Here is an 11475-nt window from a genome sequence, read left to right on the forward strand (position 1 = left end):
TTTGAAGCTGACGTTTTAATGATTTTTTCCCCTCAATTAATATAATTATATCATCATTCAAAATTCAAAAAGACATGGTGTCAATTAGACAAAAGGGATAAAAATAAAATTTCTTGCTGAGAAACAGACACTACTTCATTTAATACTTTATCTAATATTTTATACTATAATATTTAGATTTTTTATATATTTATATTCTGTGCAGTGCAATGCTATAGAGCGGGTTCGCGAATCATTTGAATCAGTTCGAGAGTTCACAGCGGGTTCGTGAATCATTTTAGTCAGTTCGAGAGTTCGGAGCGGGTTCGCGAATCATTTGAGTCAGTTTGGGGATTGGGAATCATTTGAGTCAGTTTGGGAGTTTGGAATTGGTTCGCGGATCATTTGAATCAGTTCGAGAGTTCAGAGCGGGTTCCCGAATCATTTGAGTCAGGCCGGGAGTTCGTGGCGGGTTCGCGAATCATTTGAATCAGTTCGAGAGTTCAAAGCGGGTTCGCGAATCATTTAAGTCAGTTCGAGAGTTCGGAGCAGGTTTGGGGATCATTTGAATCAGTTCGAGAGTTCAGAGTGGCTTCGCGAATCATTTGAGTCAGTTCGGGAGTTCATAGCGGGTTTGCGGATCATTTGAATCAGTTCGAGAGTTCAGAGCGGGTTCGGTTCGCGAATCATTTGAATCAGTTCGAGAGTTCGGAGCGGGTCGCGGATTATTTGAATCAGTTCGAGAGTTCAGAGCGGGTTCGGTTCGCGAATCATTTGAATCAGTTCGAGAGTTCAGAGCGGGTTCGCGAATCATTTGAGTCAGTTCGGGAGTTCGGCATCGTGAATCGCAGTTTGGGGATCGCGAGTCATTTGAGTCAGTTTGGGGATCGAATCATTTGAATCAGTTCAGGAGTTTAGCGGGTTCGCGAATCATTTGAGTCAGTTCGGGCGTTCGGAGCGGATTAGCGAATCATTTGAGTCAGTTCGGAGCGGATTAGCGAATCATTTGAGTCAGTTTCGGGAGTTCGTAGCGGGTTCGCGAATCATTTGAGTCAGTTCTGGAGTTCGGAGTGGAATCGCGAATCAATCAATATCACACGAAGAGTGCCATTTCAGTTTTTCTCCAAAAATCAACATGATTAAAATGTGATATTATGTTACTACAAACAAGAATTTAATTACAAATACAAAATGTTGCAGAATAATGTAAGATGAATAATAGCCTAAAGAACCTTTGTGCCAAAAGTGTTTTTTCTTGTCATTATAGAACCTTTTTAGCATAAAAGGTTCTTTGAAGTTGAGTAAAGAACCCTATGGGTCTATATAGAACCCCAATGAAACATTTTTTCTAAGAGTGTACTGTTTGAATGGTCCTTTTTTTCAGAAGAAAAACTTGCTAAATTCAACCTTTGTCAACCTCCGATGTCTCCATTGTCCAGGTGGATGAGGAGACAGAGCTAATCACCTCTCAGATTTCTCACAGCAGGTTGTTCAAATGAAATCTTTGAGAAATGAAACAAGGCCGGAGCGTTTGGTTGGTTGTAATAAGCTCACCTAAGAGAGGACAGGCTCCTCTGCTTCATTAAACACAAAAGAGCCTGGCATGTCTTCACTTATGTAAAACTCTCCATGTCGAGTCAAAAGATAAATGCAAACCTGTATCCATCTCCACTGTAGGATGTTTGTGCTTGTTCGTGTTATTTCATTTTATTTTTGTCTAATGGCATTTAAAACAATAAAATTTGAAAAGGTATGAATGTAAAAAAATAAAAAATAAAAGACCAATTTCTTAGCCAAACAAGAGCTATGAATTCCCTTTATTTATTGGTTTAGACATCCGGTTGATGTCTAATACTAACACAGATTGTAATAACTTGTTTTAACACTGACATCTAGTGTTAGTAACATGACACTGTAATACAGGCAATATATTTGTAGTGCAATAGGATGACTTTGCTTTTGCTTCACAAATGTACTAAAATAATTATTTTGATGAAAATGCACACTAATATAGTGCGCTGGAGCTTTGATTGCCACAATAAAAACGAGCAAAAAAAACAAAACAAAACCTAATAATAAAGCATAATAAATCTTGCTCTTATTGAATTTAAACTTTTGTAAAAAAAAAAAAAATAAGAATAAGAATCACATATAATAATAATAATAATAATCCCCCCAAAACAATAACAGAAATTAAGTAAAATAAACAGGTTATATATTTACAATTAAAGCAAATACATTTTGCATTTAAAATAACCATAACTATTTTTTTCCTTATTTAAAAAGATCGCATTAGACTATAAACTGTCTCTGACTATACTGAAATGTTAAAAACATAAAAACAAAAGAAAAGTTGAGCACTGCAAGTCAAGAGCCGTTACTCACTCACTCACACACACTCTCTCTCTCTCTCTCTCTCTCTCTCTCTCTCTCTCTCTCTCTCTCTCTCTCTCTCTCTCTCTCTCTCTCTCTCTCTCTCTATATATATATATATATATATATATATATATATATATATATAGTTACGGACTTTTATTTTGACATACGTTATTGTTATGTTGTCAAGTACTTCACATAATATATGTTCCCGGTCTACATTTTTTACAAAACGCAACCAGTTTTTCCAACACTTAGATACTTAAAGATTAACTATCTAAAACTACATTAAGAAAAAAATCCAAATAATTTAAATAACATTAAAAACAAAAACGGACTTTTATTGCATTTTATTCAGCGGGCGGTGATCCCGAAATCCTGCCGCTTCCTGCACGTCATTCCTGTCTCATATTTACACACAGAGTCGAGCTGCAAACCTCTGTGTGTGTTATTAAATAAACACTCTTATCATACTTATAACACAGCATGATGAGCATGGCCTCCACATCGAGCGAGAAGATATCAGGAGGACCCAAAAAGAAAAGCGAGAAGAAGATTGCGTCCAAAGAGGAGTATAGGTTATTGTCCAACATCATGGGAGTGATGAATAACTTGAGAAAACAGGTAAATATCTTCAGATATCTGACAGAAGGATCATAATGTAAGAGGTTCCTGACGTGTGCACGACATAATCTGAAACAATCATTATATTATATGAGATCTCATCTTATGCGTCATATATATCTGACATATTCCATAATAACAATGGCATATCTAACGATATATTTATCATAATGAACATAAACTTTGCTATATGTAATTTCTTTTCGTTAATCTGAAATGAGATAACAGGTGCATATATGTTTTTTTTTTCTTTTTTTTTTAATTGTGGAACAAATTTAATTTGATAATCATTTAATAATTTGAAAAATAATTTACATTTACAGATAAATATTGCAACACAATACAAAAAATAAATAATATTATTTTATTATTAATCTTCGTCCTCTTTTTTATTTTATTTCTGTTATCACAAGATACCTTTATGTGGGTTATTTTTCCTGATATTATACATCTGATATTACATTAGTTTTAACTTTTAATTTTTAAACTTATAATTAACTTATTTATTATAACACACACACACACACACACACATATATATATATATATGTATATATATATATATATATATATATATATATATATATATATATATATATATATAATTCATTTATAATTTTACTTGAATATAATTAAGTTAAAACTGTTTTAAAGTTAATTTATATTTTAAATTTTAAACTAAATTAATATGTTTGTTGATATTTAATTATAAAAAGGTTTTATCTTTTTAAGTAAAATATTTAGGAAATAATAAATCCGTTTTTAAATAATGAAATGATTATTATTGAAAGTATTTTTAGTTGCAGTCTTTTAATAATGATGAAGACAATCAACAACACAGAGTGACTGTACTGAGAAGATGAAAAGTTGTGACGGTTGTTTTATTACCAGGAAATAAATACAAATTATGAACTAAGCATTATCTGTGTCAGCCTCTTTTCAGATAAATATTTTCTATGCATGGCTGTGCATTCATATTCTCTGATGCACAGAGATGGTATTTGCAGGAAAAGCAGGTTTGTCTGAGGCTGTGTGTTTGCAGGGAATCCTGTGTGACGTGATTCTGGTGGTGCAGGGGAAGCACATCCTGGCACACAGAGTGGTGCTGGCCGCCGCGAGCCACTTCTTCAACCTCATGTTCACATGTGAGAAACACTTCAGCATGCATCTTACACACACACACACACACACACATCTAAAACAAACCCCCTGCTCTTGCGTGTGTAGCGAGTATGATGGAGGCCACCAATCACGAGGTGGAGCTTGGTGGAGCCGAACCGGAGATCATCGAGCTGCTGGTGGAGTTCGTCTACACGGCTCGGTCAGACGTCTCTCCACAGATGCATTACACCTATTCTTCATGCATTTAGAGCTCATGCATGTTTCCATTCTGTTTCAGCATCTCAGTGAACAGTAATAATGTTCAGTCCCTGCTGAACGCCGCTAACCAGTACCAGATTGAACCGGTCAAGAAAATGTGTGTGGACTTCCTGAAGGAGCAGGTGGACCCCACCAACTGTCTGGGTGAGACCGCAGCATCTTCAAGTGTTCGCTGTGGATATTTTCATCTTTATTTCAGTCCTACTTCTCATTTTTAATTTGTATTTCTAATAATTACAAGATAATTATAGATTATATTATATCAGACATATCTGAAATATTCATTTTTATAATATGCATCACATAATCTGAGATATATTGCATGCATTTACATTTACATAGTAATTTAGCAGATGCATAATAAAATATGGACTATCCCATATGATGTGCATCAATAATTTCTTACTATAAACTGAAAATAAGATATTATATAATTGCACAAATATATATATATATATATATACGTTTTTTATATTTATTTTTTTATTTGTCCTGACATTTATTCTTATTTCATGTCTGTTAAATTTTCTGATTTATTCCTATTAATCACTAACTCTATATTATGTGTGTAATTATTGCTTATGTTATAAATCTGATATTATATCAAACAATTCATCATATAATATGAGATATCTAACATAATATAATATGAGATCTGACATATGCATCACATAATCTGAAATATGCATAAAAAAGAGATATCTGACATATGCATCATATGGCTTGTGAAATCTTTACATTAAAATTGCCTAAAAATTATTTCCTAAAAATAAACTGAAAATAGACGACAGATGAATGTGTATATTTATATGTTAAACCATTTTAAGCAATATTTACATATTATAAATAACGAACATTTTAAATATTTAGATTTATTAATTTGTCTTGCATTTTATTTTTATGTTTCATGTTTTATTATTTTTAGTTAATGTCTGCTTGATTTAGATGTTTCCTTTTTTCTATTTTATTTCTATTAAATCACAAGACAATTTTATATTTCTGTGGGTTATTTTTCCTGATATTACATGTTAACTATATTTATTTGTAAAGCCATTTTAAACAACGTTTCACATGTTTTAAATAAATAGTATTTATATAATTCTGCTAATATTTATGTAATAAATAATATTATTTATTTAATATTTATATTTAAAATAATTTTATATTATTATCCATTTAATATATTTTATTTATATTAACGCCTGTTTCTCTTTTGAATTTTATTTCAGTTTATCGCAAGATAATTATGTATTTCTCTGTGGTATTTTATAGATCGGATATGAAATGTGATTTATTTTTATTTTTATGTGTGATCACATGAAAGCTCCAATGTAAAATTTGACAAGCTTCATGTGAGTTATAATGTTATAATGTACAGTTAATTATGCTTCCAGTGGTAGAAGCGTATATGGAGTGTGTGATTGGGTGTTTTGTGACAGGCATCAGTGCATTGGCCGAGTGTCTGAACTGTCCTGAGCTGAAGGTGGCAGCTGATGATTTCATCCACCAGCACTTCACAGACGTCTACAAGATGGACGAGTTTCTCCAGCTGGACGTGAAGCAGGTGACACACCTGCTCCAGCAGGACACGCTGACCGTCCGAGCAGAAGACCAGGTGAGCGCACACGAGCTGGACACTCAACTACTGTACGCTCACTGAGCTGAATAACGTGTCTCTGTGTGGCTGTGCAGATCTACGACGCCGCGGTGCGGTGGCTGAAGTACGATGTCCTGAATCGACAGCAGTACATGGTAGACATTCTGGGAAGGTTCGATTCCCCCTCGTGTCCAAAAACTTCCTCAGTAAGACCGTTCAAGCCGAACCGCTGATCCAGGACAACCCCGAGTGCCTGAAAATGGTCATCTGTGAGTTACTGACCACTAAAACAATCAGTCTTTTATTGAACCTATTTATACTTGTTTTTTAAAGGGGTCATCAGATGCCCATTTTCCATGATTCTTTAGGGTCTAAAATAAAAATGTCTTTAGTTTAAATTTCTCAATGGTAGTGTAAAACAACACAGTTTTGACCATGTCCCCAGCTCTGTTCATAGCGAGCTGTTTTGGTGCATGTTCCTTTAAATGCTAATGAGCTCTGCTGACCCCGCCCCTCTCTTCTGTGCAGTGACTGCACTGTTAACTTTAGCTGCATTTATTGCGGAACTTGCTAATTATCACATTATTAGGAAAGGGGATTTGCAAAGATTTATTAAAGAGCCTTGTACTCTTTTCTTCTGTAGGTGAAGCCGGATCAGGAATGATTTAATTTCATTTATGCTCAAACAACTGTAAAAGTGAATTTTGCATCCAATGACCCCTTTAAAAAATCTATACGTTTTACTTAATTTAATTCTTAATTTTCATTTTTTTATTTATTTGATGTATTATTACATTTATTGACATATTTACATAATTTTTATCTTTACCTGAAATTAAATTATTTAAAAAATGTAATTACTAAAGAAAATATAATATATTAATTATAAAAAAATTATAAAAATATTGTATGTAATATTTGAATGTATGTATATATGTATAGAGCGAGGGAGAGAGATAAGAAACGTATCTCAGCTGTATTAAATTTGAGTTCTAAATTTTAAATTGTCCTTGTCCTGTGATAATTTAACCCCGAGCCGGTGTGTTTGTTCTCAGGGTGGTATGCGTTATCATCTTCTGTCTCCAGAGGACCGTGAGGAGCTCGGTGAGAGCAGTCGACCGCGCCGCAAGAAACACGATTACCGCATCGCTCTGTTCGGAGGCTCACAGCCGCAGTCCTGCCGCTACTTCAACCCCAAGGTTCATCACTCACTCCTGGATCCTCTCCAGAATCAAACACGCTGTCTGCAGATCTCTGGGTTATTAAGTCCATTACACTGGGAGATTAATGGCCATGCAAACATTTGATTTGGATCATTTACATTTTTTGCAATAAAAATACATTATTAAACGTCTTTAATAAATAGAATTGTTTCACTTTATGTAATCTAAATCTCTAAATCCCTGCAGTCACAAACCACTGGGACTGAGATCCACAGTCATGGAAAAAAAACATTTTTTCAAACAATTATTATTATTTTAAATTTTGCAAAACAATAAAAAATTTAAAAGTCTTGAACAAACTTAAATGTATCATTTTATTTAATAATGCATCACTTTATGTAATCTAAATATCTATAAAAGGAATTAAAAACAAAAGCCATGGCAATGAGATCCACAGCCATGGAAAAACAGGAAATATTTTATTTATATAATTATTTAAGAAATATCATTGTCATTATTAATAAAAACCCATTCAGTAAAATAAAATAATAAAGTCATTACAATTTTAAACTCTGCCATGAGTATACACTTTCTCATTTATTTAATTGGAAATATTTTATTTATAATAATTTAGCTTTTTAAATAATTACATTTTGGATTCAAAATTAAATAATTAAAATAAAATAAAAATAGATTAATACAAATTCACGGAATGCTCTTTAAAACATTTTAATAAATTGATAATATTTCTAAAAAAATTTGGTATAACATTTTTTTATAAATTCTTTGGTTATATATATATATATATATATATATTTATATATATGTATATATATATATATATATATATATATATATATATATATATATATATATATATATATATATATATATAAATATAATTATTATTAATATTTATTATTATTTTTTTATGCAATCTGATTTTTAAAAGTCCTTATCCTGTGTTTGTGTGTTTCAGGATTACAGTTGGACGGACATCCGCTGCCCCTTCGAGAAGCGACGGGACGCCGCGTGTGTGTTCTGGGACAATGTGGTTTATATCCTGGGCGGCTCCCAGCTCTTCCCCATCAAACGCATGGACTGCTATAATGTGGTGAAGGACAGCTGGTACTCCAAGCTGGGACCGCCGAACCCGCGGGACAGCCTGGCCGCCTGCGCCTCCAAAGGGAAGATCTACACCTCGGGAGGGTCAGAAGTGGGTGAGTGTGTGCGGAGCGCCCCGTGGGTCTGGAGAGAGCGTGTAAAGCCGGTAATGTTGGATTGTTGACTGTGTTGACAGGAAGTTCGGCTCTGAATCTGTTCGAGTGCTACGACACGCGTTCAGAGACGTGGCAGACGAAGCCCAACATGCTGATGCCGCGCTGCAGTCACGGCTCGGTGGAGGCTAGCGGCCTCATCTACGTCTGCGGAGGAAGTTTGGGAAACAACGTGTCCGGAAGAGTCCTCAACGACTGTGAGGTGTACGACCCCAACACTGAAGAGTACGTCTCTGACCAGAACACACAGCATTCAGTGCTTCTCCTTTTCTATTTATGACCAGCTTGAACAGAGATAGTTCACATTCTGTCATAGTTTCACTGCTATTTTAGTGTGATTATATTCTGTTATAGCATTTATTAATTTTAGCTGGCAAGGCTAAGTTGCCAAAGGTTTTAATTAATCTAATATGTGACCCTGGAGCACAAAACCAGTCTAAAGTGTCAGTTTTAATGAGATGCAACTATTTGAACATCAGGAACAGCAGAAAATCATCTTTAAAGTTGTCCAAATGAATTCTTAGCAATGCATATTACTTATCAAAAATGAAGTTTTGATAAACGTACAATAGGAGATTTATCAAATATCTTCATGGAACATGTTCTTTACTTAATATCCTAATGATTTTTGGCATAAAAGAAAAATCAATCATTTTGATCCATACAATATATTTTTGGCTATTGCTACAAATATACCCCAGAAACTTAAAACTGCCTTGTGCTCCAAGGTCACATATATATACATTTTCTTTCATTTCAAATGTGTTTCAGTTCGTGCAAATGTTTTTAATAGTTTTAGTTAACAGCAGCAAAACATAATCTTCTCACCTTTTGCTTGCAAAAAACACTGTATAAATATGATCTTTACTATTTTCAAGATACAGACTATTGTCTATAAAATTTACAGTAGTTGCATTTCTTAGCAGGTTGATATTCATGACACGTACATTTCATCTGTGTGTGTATGTGTGTGTGTGTCTCTCTCTCTCTCTCTCTCTCTCTCTCCCTCCCTGTGTGTGTGTGTGTGTGTCTCTCTCTCCCTGTGTGTGTGTGTGTCTCTCTCTGTGTGTGTGTGTGTGTCTCTCTCTCTCTCTGTGTGTGTGTGTGTGTGTCTCTCTCTCTCTCTCCCTCCCTGTGTGTGTGTGTGTGTGTGTGTGTCTCTCTCTCTCTCTGTGTGTGTGTGTGTGTGTCTCTCTCTCTCTCTCCCTCCCTGTGTGTGTGTGTGTGTGTATGTGTGTGTCTCTCTCTCCCTGTGTGTGTGTGTGTCTCTCTCTGTGTGTGTGTGTCTCTCTCTCCCTGTGTGTGTGTGTGTCTCTCTCTCTGTGTGTGTGTGTGGTGTCTCTCTCTCTGTGTGTGTGTGTGTGTGTGTGTCTCTCTCTCTCTGTGTGTGTGTGTGTCTCTCTCTATCTCTCTCTGTGTGTGGTGTGTCTCTCTATCTCTCTCTCTCTCTGTGTGTGTGTGTGTGTGTCTCTCTCTCTCTGTGTGTGTGTGTGTGTCTCTCTCTATCTCTCTCTCTCTCTGTGTGTGTGTGTGTCTCTCTCTATCTCTCTCTCTCTCTGTGTGTGTGTGTGTGTCTCTCTCGCTCTCTCTGTGTGTGTGTGTGTGTGTGTCTCTCTCTCTCTCTGTGTGTGTCTCTCTCTCTCTCTGTGTGTGTGTGTGTGTGTGTGTGTGTGTGTGTCTCTCTCTCAGGTGGAGGGCTCTCTGTGGGATGCGCGAGGCCCGTAAGAATCACGGTCTGGTTGTGGTGAACTCAAGAATATACGCCGTCGGCGGGCAGAACACACTCGGTATGTTTCTTGTGCTGATATTTGCTTTGTTTTGATGTATTTATGTTCCTGCCGATCCTGGGAAGATGATGGTTTCTTCTCAAATCATCTTCCAGGCTCAAGCATCTTGTTAAGCTTGAATTCATCTGGACAACTCTAAAGATGATTTTCTCAGTATTTCGATTTTTTTGCACCATCAGATTCTAGATTTTCAAATAGTTGTATCCCAGCCAAATATTGTCCTCCTAACAAACCATACATCTATGGAAAGCTTATTTATTTTATTATAAAACTCAGTTTGAAATAATTATCCATTTTGACTGGTTTGTGGTCCAGGGTCACATATGTCCTCTCTGAAGTCATTAGAGGTCATCACGCTGTTGTTTGTGATCTGTGACGGTGATGTCTCTCTCAGGCGGGCTGGACTCGGTGGAGTATTATGAGATGGGCAGTAACGAGTGGAAGATGGCGTCCTCCGATGCCGTGGCGCGGCGTGACGGTGAAGTGTGCAGCCGTGGGCTCCGTCATCTACGTTCTGGCCGGGTTTCAGGGGGTCGGCCGTCTGGGGCACATCATGGAGTATTACACAGAGACCGACAAATGGGTGGTTTCCAGTAAAGTCCGAGCGTTTCCCGTCACCAGCTGCCTCATCTGTCTGGTGGACACCTGCGGCGCTAACGAAGAGGACATGAATTCAGCATCTTCCTCCTCATCATCATCATCATCCCTGGTGGATGGAAGAATATAGCGTCGCTATCAGAGCATACAGACGATATAAAACCACTGGAAACTGGTTCCAATCTTAGGGTTTTAACAGACAACTTGTGGGTGAAAATATCCACAGATGACCAATGTTCATTCTTTGGAAACATTTGTATCTCTGCATTTAGCAGATTTCGGGGACTAAAATGCATTTTAAGTTGGTTTTAGGAATTTGTGTTTTGATGTGTTTATTTTATGTGTAAACAAATGTGTAACTTTTATTTTTTAAATAAGGATCATATTGTCATTTTGATGTTGCAGAACTACAATAAAACAGGCCAGAAACTTTCTCAAAGTGAATCAATCAGTTGTATATTATTTATTCAGATTCACGTGCATGCTTAGATCCCATCTGTATGGTTCTTGAGACGCACTCCGAAGTCCGGATCGCAATCAAATTATTCTATGATCGAATTTGTAGATTTATCAATTTTATTTTAAATAGTTTGGCCACTGCAATTCAGTTGAATAGGAAATCAGCTGCATTTGTAAGTTCAGTGTAAATGCATGTACAAGAACAGATACAGGTGCTGGTCATTTAATTAGAATAT

The 11475-nt window shown here is 35.8% G+C and overlaps 1 protein-coding gene across 1 annotated transcript; it reads left to right on the forward strand.

Moving 5' to 3' along the window:
• Window positions 1-2747: 2747 nt before the first annotated feature.
• Window positions 2748-11228, forward strand: LOC113090380 (kelch-like protein 7). Its single transcript, XM_026256234.1, is given in 13 exon segments — window positions 2748-2979; window positions 4022-4124; window positions 4207-4300; window positions 4379-4503; window positions 5799-5974; window positions 6052-6121; window positions 6124-6225; window positions 7013-7155; window positions 8099-8339; window positions 8420-8621; window positions 10086-10183; window positions 10578-10639; window positions 10641-11228. Coding segments are annotated over 13 exon segments (1824 nt in total). The 5' UTR covers window positions 2748-2841; the 3' UTR covers window positions 10911-11228.
• The last annotated feature ends 247 nt before the right edge of the window (window positions 11229-11475 follow it).

The sequence above is a fragment of the Carassius auratus genome, unplaced genomic scaffold (genome assembly GCF_003368295.1).
Source record: "Carassius auratus strain Wakin unplaced genomic scaffold, ASM336829v1 scaf_tig00054900, whole genome shotgun sequence".
Lineage (NCBI taxonomy): Eukaryota > Metazoa > Chordata > Actinopteri > Cypriniformes > Cyprinidae > Carassius > Carassius auratus.